We start from the raw sequence: 25,530 nt of genomic DNA, 5'->3' as shown, positions 1-25,530 counted from the left end.
GGACTGAGGGGGCATGTTTAATAACCAATAAATGAATATAACATCTTATATTTGTATACTGGCGGCAGCGGGGGGGAAGGAGGCGGGGGCGATCTGTGGATGGCACAGTTATGGGCTGGGGGGGTCTGTGGATGTCACTGTTATGGGCTGGGGGGGTCTGTGGATGGCACTGTTATGGGCTGGGGGGTCTGTGGATGGCACATATATAACAGTGCCACCCACAGATCCCCCCAGCCCATAACAGTGCCATCCGCAGATCCCCCCCTGTAACAGTGCCAGCCACAGATTCCCCCCCCTGTAACAGTGCCAGCCACAGATCCCCCTGTAACAGTGTCCGTCATCCACAGATCCCCCCCATAACAGTGCCCGTCATCCACAGATTCCCCCATAACAGTGTCCGTCATCCACAGATCCCCCCCATAACAGTGACCGTCATCCACAGATCCCCCCATAACAGTGTCCGTCATCCACAGATCCCCCCATAACAGTGTCCGTCATCCACAGATCCCCCCCATAACAGTGTCCGTCATCCACAGATCTCCCCCATAACAGTGTCCGTCATCCACAGATCCCCCCCATAACAGTGTCCGTCATCCACAGATCCCCCCCATAACAGTGTCCGTCATCCACAGATCCCCCCCATAACAGTGTCCGTCATCCACAGATCCCCCCATAACAGTGTCCGTCATCCATAGATCCCCCCATAACAGTGTCCGTCATCCACAGACCCCCCCCATAACAGTGTCCGTCATCCACAGATCCCCCCCATAACAGTGTCCGTCATCCACAGATCCCCCCCATAACAGTGTCCGTCATCCACAGATCCCCCCCATAACAGTGTCCGTCATCCACAGATCCCCCCATAACAGTGTCCGTCATCCACAGATCCCCCCATAACAGTGTCCGTCATCCACAGATCCCCCCATAACAGTGTCCGTCATCCACAGATCCCCCCATAACAGTGTCCGTCATCCACAGATCCCCAGTAATAGTGCCATCCACAGACCACCATTAGTTCCAAACCCACAGCACACCTTTTGGTTAAAAATATTTTTTTTTCTTATTTTCCTCCCCAAAAACCTAGGTGCGTCTTATGGGCCGGTGAGTCTTATAGGGAGAAAAATACGGTATATCTTTTAACAGTAGGCTTGCAGGGAAGTGGTAAGGTTAAGAAATTGGCACTGGGGGGTTGGGGCACCGTTTTAGTTTTCGCCTCAGGCAGCAGAAAGGCTAGGTGCAGCCCTGGTCCAGCATGTAAGCATCACTTACTGATAATGCCTTTTATAGATCATTAAGAAAACAATCGTACTGTGATTGCATAGGCTTAGGAACATTTCCAAGAACAGCAAGGCTGTAGTAAAACGGTATGGATTTATGTAGTATACGGGAGTTGTAATACCCGTTACTACCAAAGGTCACTTGGTGTGCTGTCGTCCCTCCTAATTATGGGAAGTTGCTATATGTCAGTTTTATAAAATGTAATGTAATGTGTGTATTTTCCTGTCACTGAAACTTGCACTTACAGGCCTGCTAGGGGTGTCATTCCTACTTCTAGTCCATAGAGGGAGCTAGGGAGCCCTAGTTTATATAAGGCCAGACCAGGAAGTGCAGGGGCAGACGGAGTCTAGTATCTGTAACCTACAGTTGGAGTTTAGACAATGTCTGAGACAAGTCCAGGCCTGAAGCCTGCTGTTCAGGAGAAGATTCCCTCCTGAATACCCATATGCAGAAGCAGGAACATCTTAGCCTAAGGGCCTGAGGAACCATTCAGAAGCTAGGAGAGACTGAGGCAAAGATCAGAGGAGCCAGAGGTACTAAGAAAGACAGAGGAGGTACTTATCTAAGCCCAAATCAAGGATATAAAGCCAGACTTAGGTTAATGGGCCTTGGTGAAGAATTGCTACATTCCAGGATCAGACAGAGTTAGAGTGCAAGCTCCTTTGCTGCAAATCCTGTGTTCAACACTCTGTAATAACCCTGCTGTACTGTATTGCCTGCATCGACCGAATTGCAAAATCGACTGTATGCTGAGGAACTGCGTTTCCAATATTGTCTCTGCCTGCAAACTACTAAAGTTGAAGTTCTGTTTTAACACCACGTTTCCTCAAATTATTCCTGCATCCGCAAACGGCGTGCCACCGTTTACTTGGCACTGGCGTCACGAACTATCCCTACCTATACCTGCCCTTGCAGAGAGTCAGCTGTACCAGGTTAGTGTATATTGCACTACATCACCCAGAAACACCTACTACGCACAACTTGAGTACGCTGCACATCTCTTTTGGCGTCACGAACAGGATACGCACGCTTTCTAGTGCAAGAAGCGTGAACTTTGTGCCTTATACCGTTGCCCTGTGACCAAAGTGACATTTTCCTGTTTTATTCAAGTGGACTTTGTGGATTAAAAATCATACCCAAAGTGTGTCAAAAACTTCTAAAAAGCGCTGTACAGTATTGCGCTGCACAGAGGAAGAAAATCGCCGCATTGGAGTGTGGTTTTGTGGACTTTAAACATTCCTGCTTGCCGTCAGTGAATAGACAGCGTTTGTACCTAAAGATGGCCGCTGGGCTTGCTGAATTTACTGCTGCGTCACCTTCATCCCGAAAAGGCGGGAAAAATTGGCGCCTTTCTGAGGAAAAAGAGGGAAGAAGGTCAAGGGCAGGCGCCACGGCTTATCTGGACATTTGCATGTCTGCCAGCATGGACACCGCCCTCCATATACTGGAATACCTGGGGGGCGGCTCCCCAATGCAATGGGAGGAGCTGGCTACTCTAATTGACGCGACCCTATCGCTCTCCTCAGAAGGATCGAGCATGTTGGATTGTGAACAGAGCGTTGCTGCAGCGTCCACACCTGTAATTGAAAAAATGACCGACACCGGTGTAGAGCCAGAGGAGGCTCCACCGGCCTACGCTCCGGGACCGGAGCAACCCGCCTGCCGCACCAGGGAGAAAGAACCCGAGCCCTACTATGGCTCATGGAGGGACTTTTTTCAGCCATCGTTCTAATGGTCTTCCCTGATGGCGGAGATTCGAGAGGCCGCTATCAAGCGAAATACCAAGACTAAGATCGTGTATGAGGAATTGACCAAGACCATTCACGAGAAACATACACACACCCAACCCCGCCTGGAAAGGAGAAAGGGAGTGGTGCTGTCGTTCGACAAACCCCGTGGCTACGGGTTTATTCAGGACTATCTTACTGGCAGAGACCTCTATGTCAATCGAAGGTCTGTCAAAAGAGACTACCTCCCTTCGTACCAGCACAGTCTCCGCGAGGGAGAGGAAGTGGAGTACACCCCTGCCGAGGGCCTGCGAGGCCCCTATGCGACTGCTGTGACCCGTCCGAAGCGAGGACCTGAGGATTGGGAGGCAGAAGAAGAAGACCACTCTGGCTGCGAGCGAGAACCGGAACGCTCTCCAGAGCCGGCCCATCACGCCTTTCAGGAGCGGAGCTCCTTCATCGGGCCGAACGTCTTCTGGCAGCCAACCGTGTTGGAGAAATGGGTGAGCCCCTATCCTTCCCCCGAGCTGCCTCGTCGGGAGAAGACAATATCTGAGCTGGAGCAGTTGAAAGGACTTAGTGCTACCTTCCAGAACATCCGGATGGGACGGAGACCAGATGCAAGTCCAGAACCTGGAGAGGCCGAGTCTGCGTCATCGGTGACTGTACCTGCGCCGGCGGCGCCAGCAGAGAACAGCGACTCCGACACAGAGAGCATCGGTGAACAGATCGTCCGGCTGGAGGAGAAGTTGCGGGAGTTGCGTAAGACCTACACCGCCAGGATCCAGACACCGCCGAGGAAGGATGAGGTAAGGGTGCCTGTCACCACCCGCCGACCGCCTTCTGTTGTCACCGCTCCGTCAGTGCCCCAGACCGGACCCGCGATTGCCGTGAATTGCTGCACCCAGAGCACCGGACCGCTTGCTGCGGCGGTGCCAAGCACGTCACACCCTGCAGTGATCATGCCAGGGCCGGCACGGCCCATCAGAGGGTTCACCCCTAGGCCTATGGGGCCAATACCTATTAGGGGCCCCTTTACCCTGCAGCTGCCCCCTGATACTGTTATGTGGGCCCATCCTCCTGTAGAGGAATACTACAGAAGATACCTCCCAGCAGAGCCAAGCAGCTACAATATGCCACTGTGATCAGCCTGCTAGGCCTGTGATTTATTTCTTCATAAGAAGTTGATGTTAACCCTTCCAGGACAGGAGTCCTATGTTGCTGGTCCTTTGTTGCAGCTGCCAGTTTGTCCACGGCTCAGTGGTAGGTGTTAACCATGAAATCACAAAGTCAGCAAGGCCACGTTTGTTTCCAGGACCTCCTGCCTGCTTTTGCTACCCACGCCAAGTTGTGCCTGTTCCTTTGTTGCACCTTTTACCCTTCACCCCCTTTTCAGGTTGATCAGGGGTGTTACAGCACTTGTCTTTGCTGTCCATTTTATTGTGCAACCAGTTACCAAGGAACCGTGCCCAGAGACAGACTCAAAAGTACCTGAGCCTCTGAGATTCTTATTCTTTTAAAAGTATTGTGCCCAGAGATGGACTCCACCGCATGAGAGCCTCTGTGATTTAATAAGAAATAACCTGGGTACGGACTCATGTTTGTTCTTTGAGCCTCCAAGAACTTTTATACTGTTTTATCCATTTTGCTGTTCTATCATGGACTTATTCATTGTCATGGACTATCCTGGTTCTAATGTTACGCTGTGCCAGGTCAGCGCCCCCGTTCCATTCACTATCCTGAGAGAAGAGAACGACGCCCCTTGTCACTACCCTGCACCTTTGCCAATTGGACCTGATGTAAATGTAAATGCAGATGAATTACATGTATGTATGCCTGCATGTCTTGATTTTCTATTTCAGGTAGAGATTCCAGTTGGGAGACCCATGATGGAGTACGAGGTCGTACTCAGCTTAAAGCAGTGGGGTATGTAGTATACGGGAGTTGTAATACCCGTTACTACCAAAGGTCACTTGGTGTGCTGTCGTCCCTCCTAATTATGGGAAGTTGCTATATGTCAGTTTTATAAAATGTAATGTAATGTGTGTATTTTCCTGTCACTGAAACTTGCACTTACAGGCCTGCTAGGGGTGTCATTCCTACTTCTAGTCCATAGAGGGAGCTAGGGAGCCCTAGTTTATATAAGGCCAGACCAGGAAGTGCAGGGGCAGACGGAGTCTAGTATCTGTAACCTACAGTTGGAGTTTAGACAATGTCTGAGACAAGTCCAGGCCTGAAGCCTGCTGTTCAGGAGAAGATTCCCTCCTGAATACCCATATGCAGAAGCAGGAACATCTTAGCCTAAGGGCCTGAGGAACCATTCAGAAGCTAGGAGAGACTGAGGCAAAGATCAGAGGAGCCAGAGGTACTAAGAAAGACAGAGGAGGTACTTATCTAAGCCCAAATCAAGGATATAAAGCCAGACTTAGGTTAATGGGCCTTGGTGAAGAATTGCTACATTCCAGGATCAGACAGAGTTAGAGTGCAAGCTCCTTTGCTGCAAATCCTGTGTTCAACACTCTGTAATAACCCTGCTGTACTGTATTGCCTGCATCGACCGAATTGCAAAATCGACTGTATGCTGAGGAACTGCGTTTCCAATATTGTCTCTGCCTGCAAACTACTAAAGTTGAAGTTCTGTTTTAACACCACGTTTCCTCAAATTATTCCTGCATCCGCAAACGGCGTGCCACCGTTTACTTGGCACTGGCGTCACGAACTATCCCTACCTATACCTGCCCTTGCAGAGAGTCAGCTGTACCAGGTTAGTGTATATTGCACTACATCACCCAGAAACACCTACTACGCACAACTTGAGTACGCTGCATTTAACATGCCTTTTCATTACAGTTTCTGCATCACTTTTTTTTTTCCAGATTTAGAAACTGCACCACTAACAGTACATGTGAATATACCCTTATATTAAAAAGAAGTTGTGACAATTTTGGTGGCAAAATGTAAAGTTAAATGGATGAATATGTTTTATTTAGTTTAGACTTCAATGCCTACATAGCCCATTGTACTAGTCTCTGTTAGTCAATCAGCAACCTAAATAATACTCAGCCAGTTAAGGGTTACTGACGAATGGTTTCTATGGAAAGATCAATGATGCAGAATGGAAGCTGGCAGGGGGCAGACATCCCATAATAATGCAGAATGAATCAGAAGCAAGGTCTCAAGGCCCTGCTCACAGATCACAAACCGTTCCGGCATCCAGGCCGCTGGCCATGGCTGTACTTCCCAAGCCCTAGGTACAAGACATGGCCACAGAACTTAGCATATGTTCTCTAGAATATATTAATTCCAGCATTTATCAGGTGCATCCAGCCAATAGTAACTGAAGTTTTTATTATAAGAGTGCAATCATCTGGTGCTACTGGTGCTCTGCCAGGCCAGGAGTCCTGTGGCTTTACAGCTGCTACAAAGGTACAAGTCCCAGCATGACTTGTACATAGCACAACATCTGGACTGCCACCTGTTCCTAATGTCAGAAGTAGTGTATCTATCAATGCCTTATCACTATGTTATTTACACATTTAATAGCATGGTAAATCATCCTTAGGGTATGTTCACAATGAGTGTTTGTTTTTTTTGCTGCAGTGAAACGCACTGCAAAATGGGAATTCATGATATAGTTTATACGGTGCAGATTTTTCCACATGCAGATTTGTAATCCACAATGTGGAAAAAAAATAATGCGCGTGTTCATTCTTGACAAGGTTTCAACGTGGAAACTGCAACAAGTGCCTGCAAGCAGGATTAGCCTGATTGAATTAAGGGTCAACCTCAGATTTCTGCCACAGATACCACGGCAAATGTACGTCAGATGTTTCGGATGTATATTTTCCACCTGGTGAACATATCCTTATGCTTCAGTTTTCACTAAAGCAGGGAGATCTGTTCTATTCTCTTCCTGTACTTTTCTTTAACCACTTGTCTACTGCCGCACGACTATCTACGTCATGGTGGTAGGCTCTTATCTGTAGCCCAACGTATAAAAGCCGCAGCAGATCGATGTGACTGCGCTGTCATTAGACAGCTACGGTCACAGGGAGATGTGCCGTGGCCAGCTGGAGCGGTCAGGCAGTAATAAATGCTTGTAGCACTCTGCTACAAGCGTGTATTACATTGAAGAAGTTGAAAGCCGGCAGGGAGAGCTTTTTTCTTATGTAAGAGAGCCACCTGCTGGCTTTAAAATGAAATGTAAGCCTGCAGGCTGGAAATTAACATCTTCCTGCCTTGACTGTGGCAGAAAGGGGTTAATTCACTTAAAAAAAGTAAATAAAAAATAAATAAATAATATTATTATTTTTTAGATATAGCAATAGTTACCAGTATTAGCAATAGTAATTAGACTATGTACACATCCATACAAACATCCCACCCCATTTTCGTTCATAAAAAATAAAATAAAATAAATATATTTATTATATAAATATATCCGACCAAGGGCAACAACTTCATGGAGTTTGTATGTTCTCCCCGTGTTTGCGTGGGTTTCCTCCGGGTACTCCGGTTTCCTCCCACACTTCAAAGACATACTGATAGGGACCTTAGATTGTGAGCCCCATTGGGGACAGTTGGATGATAATGTCTGTAAAGCGCTGCGGAATATAGTAGCGCTATATAAAATGCATTAAATAAATGAATAAATAAATATATAGTATATTGTAATTTGTATGTGTAAAACATACACATATTTATACAAACATACACATATTTATACAAACATACACATATTTGTTTATTTGAATAATCATTATTTGTTTTATTAGGGTACTTTCACACTTGCGTTAAACAATTCCGGGAAAAAAACTGATCAGTTTTATCCTAATGCATTCTAAATGGAGAGCAATCCGTTCAGTATGCATCAGGATGTCTTCAGTTCAGTCACTGTACGGTTTTTGGACAGAGAAAATACCGCAGCATGCTGCAGTATTTTATCCTTCCAAAATTCCGGAACACTTACCGGAATGCCGGATCCGGAATTATTTTCCATTGAAATGCATTAAAAATGTTCCGGAAAAACGTATCCGGTTTTGCGGTCTGCACATGCGCAAACCTTTAAAAATGTGAAAAAGATAAATACCGGATCCGTTTTTCCGGATGACAACCGGAGAGCATCCGGATCCGTCTACAAATGGTATCCATGTGCATACAGATCGCCGGCCGCAACGGAACTGCCTGCCGGAATCCAACAACGCAAGTGTGAAAGTACAGTTAGTTATTTTTTCTATAGCATGGTTTTTTTCTGCGTAAGATATACAAACGCATGCAAAAATGTAAAAATAAAAACAAAACCCTTAAAATGTCCAAATTTCCCCAAGATGAATACCTTAGGCGAATAACATTAAAAAAAAAAGTCACTTTCAAGGGTCTTGTAGCATTTTGGTGCTGTAAAACAGTTTTTTGGCAGTAAGGTGCCATAGAACCAGCAATAGAAAAATAGGCAGCCACAATCCAAAATGTGCTCCAGTCTTTTGAAGTCTTGCGGCGGGCCCAACAAGTAGATAAATTACATAAATAACGTCCGTTTTCAGGGTACAAGCATACGGGAAGGGTTTTAGAAATGTTTTGTCTTTAAACCTTTTACAATAGTTAGAAAAAAAATTATATAAAAGGAAAAATATTTTTTTTTCATAATTTTCTGTTTTTCCTTAAATATTTATTTTTTATATTATATCCATCATCTAATGGTACAAAAGAAAGGTCTAAGGTGTCCAGAGAAAAATAATATCAAATACATGCAGGCTGGCTCAGAAATTAATCAGTTATTTGCAGTTAGATAGACGCATTGCTACAACTGAAAAACTGGCCTGGTAAGGAAGGAGAAAGAACGGCTTCATTTTTGTTTTCTTTTTAGCATTCCAGTCACAGGAATGGCAACAAAAAGCAGAAAGGAAAATGGATCTTCTGTAATAATCAAAAAACTGGACTGGATTTCATTAGACGAACGTAAAAAGGAAAAGTTTCACATGACATATACAACAGCTACATATGTATTAAACTATACCTGGCTTCACACACGGCTTTTAACTAACATCAAGTACACATGGACAATAATGGATAAGACACTAAACACATTTCACAATATCGCATCACTAAATAATGATCTTTAGAGTATATTCAAACATTATGGTTTTCTGCATTTTTTATGGGACTGTTGCAAAGTTATTAAAAACTGCAGATATTAAAAACTGTTAGCTTTATCTTTATGTGAAATCTTACATTGCAATCTTGGCAAGATGAACCATCTACTTCACTATGTGAAATAGTGCCCTTGGGAATGAGAAACCCGGACCTAAGAACTACAATGAGGAATCATGTGCCCAAGACCTGACAAGAAGAATCTTGAAAAAAAGAACGGTGGTCCTAAGGATGGTATAACACCACCTGATCTTCAGGCAGTGCTGGTGCCAATGTATGATAATCATCCATTGGCGCTCGTTTGCACCAGCCTGACTACACAGGCTGGTGCAAACTTTAAATTATGGAGGAACTATTGCTACAGCAGTTCTCTCATGCCCTTCTATAGATGATCAGCAGCACATCCCTAATTTCACAGGGAGATGTGCTGCCGATAATGGGACATCTCTAGCTGATGAACAAGCAAACTTTGCTCATTCATTGGCTGCTCAATTATATGGCCCAATTATCAGGAACGAGCATTTGTATTCCTGTTAATATGCCTAAAATCGTGTAGTCTAATAGGGCCTAGAAAGTTAACCGTGGGTCTGCAACTTGAGAAAGAAGTATTATCATATTGGAACAAAGAGCCTCATAACTGAAACCTGAAGTTACAGAAATGACCCCAACTGTGGTTGTAGGTGAGGGATTGCATTGAAACCTTTCCCAACACATACCAGTGATTACACAGACCATCTCTAGATTTGGAAGAACACAGTTTCCACTTACTCCTCATCTCTGAGTCGTTCTTCCTCCTCCTGAATCTGCAGATGATTCTTCACAGGAGCCAAGTTTTCTGTTTTGGCATTATAATTTCGAAAGCAAACATTCAGCTTTTCATCAAACTCATTGACAAGATCTTCCATAGACTTGAAGCTAATAATCTCAGAGCTGAAGTTTTCTAGCTCAGAAAGGGATGCATCCTCCAGATGCCGGGAAGGTGACATATAGATGTTCCTCGACTTGTCTTCCCTATCCTCAGAGTAAGATCTGACATCTTCAAACTCCTCGTCCAGGGACACCAACGGGGCCTCCATCTCTGAGCCCCTCAGGAGTGGAGGCTGAGAAGACAACGTCAATTTCAGTTTGCCTATTTGGACACAAAATACACAAAAGTAGATATCATGAACACTGACTATAGAGGATGATTCTCAACATAAGCTGCCCAGGTCCACATATGATCTTCTACTGCAGCTTTGGCAATTTTTACCATGAATCTCATCCTGGTGATGTAACTCTCTAGAGTGACCTTTTACCAATAAGACTAGAGTTTGACAACAAATTAATCATTTAGAAATAGAAAAGATCAGTCTATGTAATTAAATTACTCCATAATTAGGTCCTTGTATATTCATATGGTATCATGACAGCACGTCCGCCAGCATGTTACTGTCATTTGAAAAACAAGGTATGAGGTCTTAATTGTACAGTGACCTAAAACAACCTCTACAGAGAACATCCATGCCTGCCACAAGTATGATGATTGTTCTGCCCTTTTTCCAAAGCTGTATCATCAAAACCTAAGTACCACAACCTCAAACAGTAAGCAAAATGTAGGCCACTTTTGTAGGGTCTGACCAACATAAAACCACGGAAAGGCTTAATGTTATTGCCTATTAAAGAGAAAATTCCTTTACAACATAGATATTTTCTTGCATGTAGGTAGCGCACAATAGGTGTTTAGCTATTTAAACATAGTGTATATAGGGTGGAATATGCCTCACTAGGCACAGTTGGGCTCAACTAATGAAACAGGCTTGCAGTGGAACTGAGGGTTCACAATACGGTAGCAGTATTGCTACTGCAGGATAAATACGGTATTCACTTTAATGTAATCCCTTTTACACAACTCTCTCACGCTCCTGCTTGGGTTAATGTCAGCACATGTCTAGTGCTCAATGTCTGTCTGATCTACAGAATGTTGTCTAAAAGTCTGGTCCCTGAGGGCTGCTGGGAGGGGACTGCATATCTACATGTGCTCATCCACACAGCTCAGTGCAAAAAAATAAAAATACAGTCTGGTAGTTTAGTTCTTAATTGAAACTCTAACATTTCTGCTCATCAGGATCATATACTAAATTGTTAACAGTTCGTAGTCAAATGACCTTCTAACATGTGTTAATTCCCACAGCTAGCCATTGTCTGACTTGCCTGTAGCCCATCTACAGGACCTATGTCTGCTGTATATGCAGCTTGGCTCTAGTTTTTTTCTTTTACAGTTTCTCTCCATTAATTATCCTTGCTCAGACTACATCTCTTTCAAGTCTTACTGTTTTCCTAGCCTTTACCATTATCTTACAAACATTATTAGCAACTCCTCCAGTCTCTGGTCATATACCATAATTCTGCTATATTTGCTGCTGCTTTTATCAGTACAACCATCCTAAAAAACTGTTATCTCTTATTTCAGACTTCACAAGCCCTCCAACTTCTACAAAGACGTATCCAGTGGCAAACTCTGCCACTCTTCTATTGCTCCACCACTCAACAGTCTTCAAGTCCACACTATTATTTCTCTAGGATGTTCCTCTGCTACACACTAATATCGACCGGGCCCTAATTACTCCAATAATCCATATGCCAGAACTATTTAAGAAATCTCTGGCAACCAACTTTCCATAGGCAATAGTTTATTTCATACTTTTACATGCCCTCCATCTATACAGTTGCATGTCTGCAGATTATCTTCGTCCTAACATCTCACGTAGATTATTTTCAGGTATTGACTATTCTTTCACTTAAAGGGGTTTTCCGGGATCACTATGGTTTTTAAAACATATGCTAATGTAGTTGCTTACCTCATGTACATATTCTCTATGAATTTTTTTGGACCTCCTGACCCGTTCTCACCATATATACAGATCACTTTGGTTTGTTTACATCCTGAATGAACGACATCCTGTTGCTGAAGCCAACCAAACCCATGATGCACTTCTCCTTTCTCTGTTATACCTCTAGCACCGCCCCTAACAATGCGCAGCTAGTTTATAGCTCCTCCCACTCAGCTAGTTACATAGACACTCCCCTATCACTGCCCCTAACAACACCCAGCTAGTTTATAGCTCCTCTCACCAGCTAGTTACATAGACACTCCCCTATCACTGCCATTAACAATGCCCAGCTAGTTTATAGCTTCTCCCACCCATCTAGTTACATAGACACTCCCCTATCACTGCCCCTATTAACGCTCAGCTAGTTTATAGCTCCTCCCACCAGCTAGTTACATAGACACTCCCCTATCACTGCCCCACCCATGGACATAGCCTCAAAGGAAATAAGGATGAATTGAAAGACGTGGTCATGTGACCACAATCCAAAACAGAAGATAGGAGCAATAAAGGTAAAAGAAATACATTATAAAATTACAGCTATCTTCATAAATGATTATTTTAAAGGATGTTGATGCAAACCAAAAAGCCTCTTTAAGCTGTATGACATTGTACTCTTTCCCCTGAGACTAAAATGGTCCTTGAAAAATCTGGTGACAGTAAAAATTGGTTGAAATCAAAATACCCAGCTAATCAATACAATATGATCTCTTCTTGGATCTGCTAAGGTACCTATGATTTCTGTGACACTACAAGTAGTATACTGCAATTATCTACAGGGGGAAATACTTCCCAGGTAAGATGGTCAATACAATGAAAAGATGATTGCAAGTATATTGCATGTGGTCATGTATCGATGGCAAACATATGCTGAAATAAGACCTCAAACAGAGAACTGTAAGAAGCGACTCAGAGGCTGGACCCACTGATCGAGGGCCAAGGTTTGGTCACGTGTGAGTAGTTGTAAGATGATGTCAGTTTTTCCGGTGCAGGAGTAGGATCCAAATCCATAAAATGAAGAATTGAATTATGTAAAGGCAATTCACACTTCAGTGAAGTTCAGTCTGATGAAGACCTGCTGTGATATGGTATGGAAAAGATGAGTGGCAAAAGAGTCAGTGCAGATATGCGCCTGACCTTAATCATAGTTGGCTCCATTTTATTTTCCTGGTAAACTGTATGCACCAGGCAGGGCTCTGAAGAAGCTCCTGTCCTCAATAACATACATATGGTTTACAGATTCCAGCAGAGATTTCTAATGGTTATAACTAAGGACCTGATTTATCTGGATTACTTTTAGGTTTACTTTTCTTTACTCTTCGTTTTTTCTTATTTTGAGTTGATATTTGGAGGCTTCAGAACCAATAACTAGATTTCCATAGAGTTAGGTCAGATTCAAATGGCCGCAACGATTTCTGTCTGCAAAACACACGTGTCTGGATGTTGATGTGGCGAATTTATGAATGAGCCTCAAACAGGAAATAGACAATGGTGCATGCTGCATGCTGCGAGTGTTTTGGGACTAACATGTGAATAGCACCATTTACTATAATGGGTCCATGTGCTATCCAGGCGCAGTCCGGGTAGCACACAGACAGAAATAACTGCTGTCTGAATCAGGCATTATGGACTCAAGTTACAATATTTTCAACTTGCAATGGTTGGCCTGGTACAACTTAGTATTAGGACCTCTATATTACAAATGACACAAAGGGAGAAATTTATCATTCGCCTTATGAGTCTTTTTGCTGTAGAAGTCGCCACCCTCACCAAGTCTACAGAAAATAGGGCACGATGAGGGTGGAGTAAGGGAGTGGTGAGGGCGGACCTGGCTAATTCATCATTTAATTCATTATTTATGCCAGAAACTGGCATAAATAATGTCTGAAATCTACTGTAACTGCGAGGTGCCGTAGATCTCATTCCTGCACACGGAGAGCTGGCTGGTAATATATTACGTCCTGCGTCTCATAATAGATTACTTGCCTCCTCCAGCAACGCAGGGCCCATCAGAGCCAGAATAACACGTTGGCCTTGATAAATCAGGGCCAAAGAGTCATCAATCAGATTTCATCATATTGGTCATGTTGTCAAGAAATGCTTGAGTACGGCCAGTTTTAGCTGTGTCTACACGACAAATTTCTGACCAATCTAAAGACCCCTTTACAGGGGCTGACTGATCATCAGTGGAGGTGAGAGTGGCATTTACTTGTGATAACTCAATCCCGTAGAGATTCATTGCGCAAATGACTAATCTTCTGTCCATTACTGATGATTTTGGGTGCAACATCAACAATGCTTTCACCGATGAACAAGAGTTTGCTTATTCATCGGATAATTGGTGGCACTTTTATCTAGGGCAATTATCGTGTAAGATCAATCCTTCCCGATGACTGCCAAGATTGTCGGACAGTGTAAATGAGCCTTAAACTAGTGTGTGAAAGTGATCAGTTTATTTGACTGAATTTCCTATCGATGGCCTAAAAAAATATATTATGTTTGAGTGTTTGAATTTTTTTTTGTTTAAGATATTATCAGGACAACTACATCATGTAACCAATCAGACAGACCATGGGAAAAATGAGGGTCTTATTGTGCTATGATTTTTTCCTTAAAAATCCGGTTGTATCCAAACAATATATTTGTGCGTGTAAAAGTCTTAGGCTGGGGCGTCATGTGTTGAGCAACAGTAAGTCTCCGAATGGTCACGCGACGAAAAACATTTGTGCGACTTGTCTGCAACTTGCTGTCACGTGAGCTGTGATTTGGCTGTAAAAACATAACCACTAAACAGAAAAGTTGCAGTTGCATGCAACTTGCATTGTGGTCTATGATGGTAAAGTTGTGTGCGACTTGTCACCAAAAATCCAAGAGTGTTTTTTATTTTTTTGTTTTGCAGCTGTCATGGTATGTGCTATCTCTATACCTCAAATTGGGACACATCTGCCAATCGCAAGATACCCTGTCGCAATGCAACATCGCGTTCTACATGCCGCCATGTAGCCCCAGCGTAATTCATCCAGATATTGATATTGTTTAGAAGTCTGCGTCTACTGGCCGCCATTCGCGAACAACGTACAGTAAGGAAGTAATGAGAAAAATGACAGTGAACAGAAAATGGAAGATGGATACAAGGGCCTAGGGTCTGCAGAGCTACAGAAATCTGCAAAGCACTTTTTAATAACAACACAATGGTTTCCCTCTAGATAAAACAGAAATCCACAATCTATATTATAGGAAGATGTTTAAAAAAATGAATACGTTGCACTCAGATAACACATCAAACAACAACATGACTGAAGGACAGTGCCCTGCTCTCTACAAGGCCAAATCCCTTACCTGATATCATATATACATGGGAGAAAACAGGATAAAAGATCATATCCACCATACTCCTCTGCAGAGCTCATACACATTGTAATTAGTTCTTTTTCTTCTGAACTCACCCTCCCTTTATATAAGCATTTTCTTCCCACTATCATCACAGAGAACTCCCAAAGGGTTAAGAATGAAAATTGGAGCAGAAGAAGCATGTTGTGTGTGAGGTGGATTGTGTACCTGCCTCGTCCTGCCTTTCCGTCACTACCACAGGGCTCATCATGCATTATACAACACTCATGTATATATCCCATTACACCACATATAGTTGGTCAAATTGCATCACGCTATTCCGTGCTAAGATCCTTTGGATCACAGCTGTGATGAAAACGTTCATGCTCTGCTTACCCTCTGGATAAACAATACATCATTTATTCCCCAGGACCAGTGGTACAGTGTGACACACACCATCACCATCAGGGCTGGCCAGATACCCTCAGAATGAATCGGTGCCCCTGTTGTGCTGCCAGAGACCCTAGGGAGCAGCAGATTTCTAGGGAATACAGCCTAAAACACCCTGGAAATGGAGCCTGAAAGCTGCACATCCCTACACAGATGATGTGATCACATCTGCACATTAATCATCATCTGAAGGGAGAGAGGGGGCAGAAGGACAGAATCATCACCTGCAGAGATCACAGGTCCAGTCACCAGATTCTCAGCATCAGGACAAAGACTGCAGGGGAGAGTTGTCCTTCCTAGCTCAGCATCCTATTCCCGTATCTTCTCCAGCCTAGTCAGATCCCGCCTGCTTCCAGTGCACTCCCTGGAAAAAGCAGATAAATGGGCAATGGTGATGATGATGGCTCGGTCTTGCTGGGAAGAAGCAATCCAGCGGCACAGCCCTGCCTCAGCTGCTCATGAATATTCATCCCCTCTACAACACTGTTGACAAGACTATAGTCACTCCCATGGCAGGCAGAGATAGGCAGGAGCATGAATAGCTGCGGATAGAGCCAGTGAGATGTGCCTAATTCACTGCAATCACAGCCTCAATTGTCCTTCATAAGAAAGCGGGTGCAGCCTGGGAGGACGAGTATTCTTATACTGACATACTGAAATGGGGGGGTGGGAGTATGGGCTTCTAAATATATATTTTACATAGTCCCAGAACCAACATTTACTGCTTATACGGCTCTAGATCTACATAATGATGAAATGTGAGACCTGGATAACTAGAGCTTCATATGATGCTGCTATATTTCTACCATAGGTATGGCTCAGGACTGCAAGTCACTGTGAAGTATTCACAACCATTTGCGTAATATTCATTCAGATGAAATCATTATTTGTATGTTTTATTTATATAGTGATATCTGACTTCCCATCACAACCAGCTTTTTATCCTGCTTCTAGGCCTGCTTAATATTTTTTCTTTTTGCCCTAAAAATGTCCTGTGAAATAAGACTAATGTATATTATTTATTACTGGCTTTCAGAACCTTCAACCAAAATCACAATACGTAATGCCAATGGTCAATGGACTCGTTTTCAGTGACCATAAGCTCGGCAGAGATGTAGCTTAACCCCTTAAGGACACAGCCTTTTTACACCTTAGGACCAGGCCATTTTTTGAAAATCTGACCAGAGTCCCTTTAAGTGCTGATAACTTTAAAACGGTTTGACTTATCCAGGCCGTTCTGAGATTGTTTTTTCGTCACATATTGTACTTCATGACACTGGTAAAATGGAGTAAAAAAAAAAATTTTTTTTGCACCAAAAAATACCTAATTTAACAAAAATTGGAAAAAAATTTGCAAATTTAAAAGTTTCAGTTTCTCTACTTCTGTAATACATAGTAATACCCCCAAAAATTGTGATGACTTTACATTCCCCATATGTCTACTTCATGTTTGAATTGTTTTGGGAATGATATTTTATTTTTTGGGGATGTTATAAGGCTTAGAAGTTTAGAAGCAAATCTTGAAATTTTTCCGAAATTTACAAAAACTCAATTTCTAGGGACCAGTTCAGGTCTCAAGTCACTTTGCGAGGCTTACATTATAGAAACCACCCAAAAATGACCCCATCTAAGAAACTACACCCCTCAAGGTATTCAAAACTGATTTTGCATACGTTGTTAACCCTTTAGGTGTTGCACAAGAGTTATTGGCAAATAGGGAGGAAATTTGAGAATTTCATTTTTTTGTCTAATTTTTCATTTTAACCCATTTTTTCCACTAACAAACCAAGGGTTAACAGCCAAACAAGACTTTATCTTTATTGCCCTGACTCTGCCATTTACAGAAACACCCAATATGTGGCCGTAAACTACTGTACGGCCACACAGCGGGGCGTAGAGTCAAAGGTGCGCCGTTTGGTTTTTGGAAGGCTGATTTTTATGGACTGGTTTATTTACACCATGTCCCATTTGAAGCCCCCTGATGCACCCCTAGAGGAGAAACTCCCTAAAAGTGACCCCATCTAAGAAACTACACCCCTCAAGGTATTCAAAACTGATTTTACATACGTCGTTAACCCTTTAGGTGGTGCACAAGAGTTATTGGCAAATGGCGATGAAATTTGAGAATTTCATTTTTTTGCCTAATTTTCCATTTTAACCCATTTTATCCACTAACAAAGCAAGGGTTAACAGCCAAACAAGACTGTATCTTTATTGCCCTGACTCTGCTGTTTACAGAAACACCCCATATGTGGCCGTAAACTACTGTACGGGCACACAGCGGGGCGTAGAGTGAAAGGTGCGCCGTTTGGTTTTTGGAGGGCTGATTTTGCTGGACTGTTTTTTTGGCACCATGTCCCATTTGAAGCCCCCCTGATGCACCCCTAGATTATAAACTCCATAAAAGTGACCCCATCTAAGAAACTACACCCCTCAAGGTATTCAAAACTGATTTTACAAACTTTGTTAACCCTTTAGGTGTTGCACAAGATTTAATGGAAAATAGAGATACAATTTCAAAATTTCACTTTTTTGGCAGATTTTCCATTTTAATATTTTTTTTCCAGTTACAAAGCAAGGGTTAACAGCCAAACAAAACTCATTATTTATGGCCCTAATTCTGTAGTTTACAGAAACACCCCATATGTGGTCGTAAACAGCTGTACGGGCACACGGCAGGGCGCAGAAGGAAAGGAACACCATATGGTTTTTGGAAGGCATATTTTGCTGGACTGGTTTTTTTGACACCATGTCCCATTTGAAGCCCCCCTGATGCACCCCTAGAGTAGAAACTCCAAAAAAGTGACCCCATTTTAGAAACTACGGGATAGGGTGGCAGTTTTGTTGGTACTAGTTTAGGGTACATATGATTTTTGGTTGCTCTATATTACACTTTTTGTGCGGCAAGGTAACAAGAAATAGCTTTTTTGGCACCGTTTTTTTTTTTGTTATTTACAACATTCATCTGACAGGTTAGATCATGTGGTAATTTTATAGAGCAGGTTGTCACGGACGCGGAGATACCTAATATGTATACAATTTTTTTTATTTATGTAAGTTTTACACAATGATTTCATTTTTAAAACCAAAAAAATGTTTTAGTGTCTCCATAGTCTAAGAGCCATAGTTTTTTCAGTTTTTGGGCGATTATCTTAAGTAGGGTCTCATTTTTTGCGGGATGAGATGACGGTTTGATTGGCATCTATTTTGGGGTGCATATGACTTTTTGATTGCTTGCTATTACACTTTTTGTGACTTAAGATGACAAAAAATAGCTTTTTTTACACCGTTTTTATTTTTTTACGGTGGTCATCTGAGGGGTTAGATCATGTGATATTTTTATAGAGCTGGGCGATACGGACGCGACGATACCTAATATGTATACTTTTTTTTTATTTATGTAAGTTTTACACAATGATTTCATTTTTGAAACAAAAAAAATCATGTTTTAGTGTTTCCATAGTCTAAGAGCCATAGTTTTTTCAGTTTTTGGGCGATTATCTTGGGTAGGGTATGATTTTTGCGGGATGAGATGACGGTTTGATTGTTACAATTTTGGCGTACATGCGACTTTTTTGATCACTTTTATTACCTTTTTTGGGAAGTAAGGTGGGCAAAATTTCAATTTCATCATAGTTTTTTATTTTTTATTTTTATGGTGTTCACCGTTCGGGTAAAGTAACATGACCGTTTTATAGATCAGGTCGTTACGGACGCGGCAATACCAAACATGTGTAGGGAATTTTATTTTTTTCATTTTTTATCAGTGATAAATGTGTTTTTTGATTTTTACTTTTTTTTCACTTTTATTCACTTTTTTTTGACCCAGACCCACTTGGTTCTTGAAGATCCAGTGGGTCTGATGTCTGTATAATACAGTACAGTACAATATATATTGTTCTGTACTGTATTTTACTTACACTGAACAGATCTATGCCTTTCAGCACAGATCTGTTCAGCACCATGGACAGCAGGACGCCTGAGAGGCGTCCTGTTGCCATGGGAACCTTCCCCGTCTGCTCAGAACTTCGCAGACGGGGAAGGGTAAGGAGGGGATCTCTCGGGGGGCTCTCTGGGGGCTCTCTCCCTCTCCATCGGGGGGCTGCAAAGGCACAGCAGCCCCCCGATGGGAGAGGGAGGGAGCTCCCTGCGCTGTTAACCTTTTCCATACAGCGGTCCGTACGGACCGCTGTATGGAAAGGGTTAAACGGCTGACATCGCATCGCAGATGTCAGCCGTTTATACCAGGGTGCCAGCAATGTGCTGGCACCCTGGTATCCCTACTAGACACCAACGATTATACAAGGGGAGGCGGGCGGGGGATCGCGATCCCGCCTGCCGCACCGCCCACACCGCCCGCAACCCTCCCCCTGCACCTCCCGCCACCATAAAAATCATTCGGGGGTGCAGGGGGGGGTGAATAAAACTTTTTTTAGGCATATAAAGTTTCTGATCCCCGCGGTCAGGGACCGCGGGGACCAGAAACTGCAGAAATCGCAGCAAACCGCAGGTCTGAATTGACCTGCGGTTTGCCGCGATCGCCGACATGGGGGGGTCACGGGACCCCCCCCGCGCATTTAGCCTAGGTGCCTGCTCAATGATTTGAGCAGGCACCGGGTTCCGATCACTGCCAGCCGCACGGCAGTGATCGAAAATACACAGGGCGTACATGTACGCCCTGTGTCCTTAAGTACCAGGGCACAAGGGCGTACCTGTACGCCCTATGTCCTTAAGAGGTTAAAGGTACATCTTTTGAGGCAATTTTTTATGATTGCATTTTACTCAATTTGGGCTAAAAATAGTTTTTTTTAATTGGTCTTTATTAAAACTATTGAGCCGTTCTGTCACAAAGGGTTAACTGTTTGTCTAGCTGTGTGAATTGTACTTTTTACTTTCACTTTGTGCCCGTCATCTAATAAACTTTATCTCTAATTTACTAAGAGTTCCTAAACACTTATTAAAGCCACATTGTTATCAGTATGATATGAACTGAACAATAATGAGTGTTTATAATGTCAGATATTAGAGATAAGTAGGCGTTAACTCCCTGTCTGACGGAGCAGAGAAAAAATTAATATCCTGCTACTAGATAATCTAAGCCCTGTACAGAAAAAAGGGCTCCATATTTTTAATAAAGCAATTAAAAATGATTTTTAACTCAAAATGAGTACAATGCAATAATTTTTTTTAAAAAGCCCCTAAAGGTGTACATAGACTTTAAAATGTGTGTCTGATGTGAAATCTATAACATTGCTCCCTAACCATTAAATGGAAATACTGTACAAGTCAGGTCTGGACAAATCCCTGGAGCCAGGTTGGCAATGCAGCAGGAAGGAAACAAGTGGCACCTCACTTGATTCATTTCTGTTTATATGTATTAATATATTCAAAATGTGTTCTGTATTTAGGACAATAAAATAAATACAATTGCAGAATATATAATCAAATACAGCTCTGCGGAAAGTAAATCTAGCGCAGGTATGCATATAAAGGGCGACTAGCACAGCATCACCTCTGAGTCTGTTCAGGGCATTAAATGTAGCTCCCCTTGAATTGCAAATTGCAATAAGAAATATAGGCCTTGAGCATCACTGGGATAGAACAGCAACAGCCCTTTTACTTTGGCATCAGACACTGAGGATATGTCCTTAAAGAGGACCTTTTATCTGGCAAAACATTGTGAACTAAGTGTCATGATCTGTACAGCGGCGCCCAGGGATCTCACTGCACTTACTATTATCCCTGGGCGCCGCTCCGTTCTCCCGCTATGTCTTCCGGTATGTTCGGTCACTGGGTTATAGTAGGCGGAGACTTAGGGGACTTGGTTATAGTGGGAGGAGACTGCCTTTGTTCTCCTGGGTGTCTTCTTCTCCCAGGCTGTAGCACTGGCCAATCGCAGCGCAGAGCTCACAGCCTGGAGTTTTTTTTCTCCCAGGCTGTGAGCTCTGCGCTGCGATTGGCCAGCGCTACAGCCTAGGAGAAGGAGACGCCCAGGAGAACAAGGGCAGTCTCCTCCTACTATAACCAAGTGACCGAACATACCGGAGGACATAGCGGCAGAACGGAGCGGAGCCCAGGGATAATAGTAAGTGCAGTGAGATCCCTGGGCGCCGCTGTACAGATCATGACACTTAGTTCACAATGTTTTGCCAGATGAAAGGTCCTCTTTAAAACTGCACTGAGAATATGCAATCAATGGCGGATTTATCATAGACCAGTGTTTTACTCCAGTCTATGATATCCCCTGTGCCTAATTTATGACTAGGGACTTACCTCTGGGAAAAAGTCATGTGACAATCACAAGAGTTCAGACACGGCAACTCGCAATTTTACCATGACCAAAAGTCAAGCTAAATGGTACTACAGAGTGATCCAAAAGTATGGAGACACCCGAATGAATGGAAAACGGTGGTTGGAAACACCAACAACATCTTGTGTGTGGGATGTTGCTAAATGCTCTCGACGCACGCAAATTGCAGATCCGCAAAACACGGATACCTGCCGAGTTCATTTCGCATTGTGCGGAAAGGAACAGCCGGACCCTAACAGAACAGTCATATCCTCGTCCGTAATGCAGACAATAATAAGACATGTTCTATTTTTTTGCGGAACGGCCATGCGGACATACAGACACAGAATGCACACTTTTTTTGTAGTACCATTGCAGTGAATGGTTCCACATAAGGGCTGCAGAAAAAATGGAATGGACACTGACAAAAAATAAGTTCATGTACATGAGCCATAAGAGGAAAGGGGAAAATTTGTGACCGGTGGTGTCCAACATGGTGGCCATTTAGAAAGCTGCCATCTTGGAACCAAGTTTATATTTTCAAATGGGAAAGTGTGCATATAACTTACGTGCATGTAACTTACGTATCTGATAGAGAATTTGATGAGTAAACCTTATCTTAAATGTGAGGTATTAACAATTTTCTCTTTGTTACAGGCACAGATATGGCTTCAAGATATACTGTACCACACAAGGAGAGGACAGAGATTGTACTGATCTCTGGGGAGCGCAGTATCGGAGCAATGGCAGCGGATTGCTTGCCAAATTTCACAGGTACCAGATTCAGTTGCTGCATTATCTCAATGAAGACGATTCCAATCGCCGTGTTGAATTTGCAGAATGCGTATCACAGCAATAGCAACTGGACCCACATTTGTCAGGTCCAACATTTGTTAGGGTGCGTTGAAATCCGCTGCAATGACTCGGGTACTGCACTCGGGCGATCAGCAGAATCTCTTTCCTCTCCTTGCATGTTAACCTCGGAGCTATATCTGTTTCTGTAACAAAGAGAAAATTGTTATAGGGGTATTCCTATCTAGCCATTTGGGTCCCAAATGTCAATAGAAGGCATTTACCAATTGCAATGCTTGACTGGAAGTGTCTCTTTTCCAAATTCTGGCTCCCCATTCCCCTGGCATGTGTATGTAACACCCCAGAGTTGTGTTACTAAACTCTTCTACCCCGCTACAACCTGTTAAGAGCATTAACCTTGTCATCTCATGTAATTTCACATAATATTCTCACAAATGTACATTGAAAGCCTTGTAAATATATATTGTTGTCATTCTTCATGTTCACCAGCAGGTGGCAGCAATGTTCTAGCAAGGAGATAGCTTCAGTTTAGTGTTTCTAGACTGGAATAGTTCATTCCAGTTTAGCTCCCCCCTCTGTGAGCAGAAGTGGATTACCTGCTGGGACCAAAGACTAATGCTGTACCTTGCTTGGATGAAAGCTACAACCAGTAAAGACAAGTTTGAACTTTACCCAAGGTCTGGATCTCAATTACTGCTGCAAATCCCTCTATTACTCCTACTACCACTACACTCAATTTATTGCAAGTGAGCCAGGATCCAGGAGTCACCGTTGACACCATTACCACTACCATACAGAGACATTACACCACTCTGGCATTCCTAACCTGGTACGTGAGTTACAACACCTTAAAGGGCCCTGTAACATTAACCTGCGCACGCTGAAATTGGCGTAACAAACAAAACTATAGACTATTATACACATATTCTGACCCACTGCATAATTTGGCATCCGTGTAACCGTACCACTGTCAAGCTCATTGCATGAAGTGGCATCCAATTGTGTGCCAACAGGATTAAATTGCATGTTTTACAGTACTGCAAGATCTGAGAATTGTGCCAAAACCCTGAAAATTGACTTGACTTTATTGCATTGTTGCTGTACCAGAAAGCGCTATGCGGTGCGCACCAGCACTCAAAGGGTTAATTCGCCGTATTTGCAAAATGGCGCCGCTTCTTCATGCCTTTCTGAAGAGGGAGAAGTCACGAACGCCCTCTCAAGAGCGCGAAGATACCGAATACGTCCCCCTAGAAGCGGGAACGCTCAAGCCTGCCCACCAAGAACTTTGCAATGCGAGCCAAGGGAGTGCTAACTCCTCCCTCTGGGCTCCACCCTCACTTCCTGATCACACCCCGACAGAGGAGCCCAGGAAGATGGCACTCCCTTCACCGAAGTGGAACCAGATGGTTATCGGAGGAGAGCCTGTCCATGAGGGCCACCCGCCAGAGATCCAAGTCTCCCAGCTGGTGAGGAAAAGTGGTCCCTCCGTCTTTGCCGCAATCCCGGAGGCAGTGGATCCCTCCGCGGCTACCGAGCCTGCAACCCAGAATGCTGCCAGCGCTGAGGACAAGATGACCACCGCACTCTAGCCCGCTCCCGCAGACACTGGAGGAGACGACTGCACCAACCATCTTACCGGCTGCCCCAGTGACTGACGTCCCGGCCGAGAAGCAAGCCGCGATTCCTGCAGAGCGGACTAGAGCTTCAGAGACAGCCACGATGACGTCAACTATCGCGGAGGCCCCCGCGCACCACCAGGAGGCATCAGAACCGGCTGCCCGGCCGCGACATAAGGTAGGAGCAGTCGCACTCCCTGAGGCCCAGGCCCGGTCCGAAGCTGCCCCTGCACCGCTCCCGGTGGGTCCCGATAGGCCCAAGCCTGCTCCGCCAAGCACACATACTGGTGTGGCGGAGGCGGCCGGAACTTCCACTCCGCCGCCCAGAGCCAAAACTTCCAGAGCAGGATGCCTTAATCCAGAAGTCCTATGGGAGATCACTACTCATGCCCAGACGGCCTGGGAATATAAATCGGCAGTTGAGGAATGGGTGAAGCAGGTCAAAGATGATCCCCAGCCAGGAGACCCTAAGCTTGCCAGACGCACTGGGACTGTACTCTGGTTCTCAGTTGAAAGAGGAGTGGGCTTCCTCCAAGACAGTCATTCCAGTGCCGAATTATTTGTGGGCCGCCGCTCTGTTAAGCTCCACTACTTGCCCCAGGCCCGTCACAACCTGTACGCAGGGGATCAAGTGGAGTATACCCTTATGCGCTCCATCCAAGGCCCATTTGCTGCCGGTGTGACGTTGCTGGCCAAACCTTTGTCCCCTGCAGTTACCCCAGAGTCCTAGCAGGAAGATCCAGGCTCTGCAGGGAGAGTCCACTGTTTGAAAGAGACCCAAGATGGCATGTTGCGATTCAAGGAACAGCCTCAACCAGAACCTGAACCCCTCATTCCAGACCTGGCCACACCACCAACCCTACGGGTGGGCCAAATAAATAACTCTGTCCTCACATTTAACCCCAGGGTGCAGCCATATCTTCTACCATGGAAGCAGCCCCAGGCACCTTCAGCTTGCCTTCCAGAACCCCTTCAGCCGGAGGTATTAACCGCCTCTGCACCGGCTAGGGATC

The 25,530-nt window shown here is 44.0% G+C and overlaps 1 protein-coding gene across 3 annotated transcripts in view; it reads right to left on the bottom strand.

Annotated features, from left to right (window-relative positions):
* Positions 1–16,202, bottom strand: part of FEZ1 (fasciculation and elongation protein zeta 1) — a 70,351-nt gene extending 54,149 nt beyond the window's left edge. For all 3 annotated transcript variants that reach the window (XM_040431108.1, XM_040431109.1, XM_040431110.1), the window contains exons 1-2: positions 16,024–16,202; positions 9,921–10,281 (exon numbers count right to left, since the gene is read on the bottom strand). In XM_040431108.1, the coding sequence (XP_040287042.1) occupies positions 9,921–10,228 (308 nt within the window). In that variant the 5' untranslated portion in view covers positions 10,229–10,281; positions 16,024–16,202. The remainder of the gene's footprint in view (positions 1–9,920; positions 10,282–16,023) is intronic.
* Between the last annotated feature and the right edge of the window lie 9,328 nt (positions 16,203–25,530).

The sequence above is a fragment of the Bufo bufo genome, chromosome 1, assembly GCF_905171765.1.
Source record: "Bufo bufo chromosome 1, aBufBuf1.1, whole genome shotgun sequence".
NCBI classification, from domain to species: Eukaryota; Metazoa; Chordata; class Amphibia; order Anura; family Bufonidae; genus Bufo; species Bufo bufo.
Note: the sequence above shows the minus strand (reverse complement) of the source record. Positions and strands in the feature narration are given on the sequence as shown.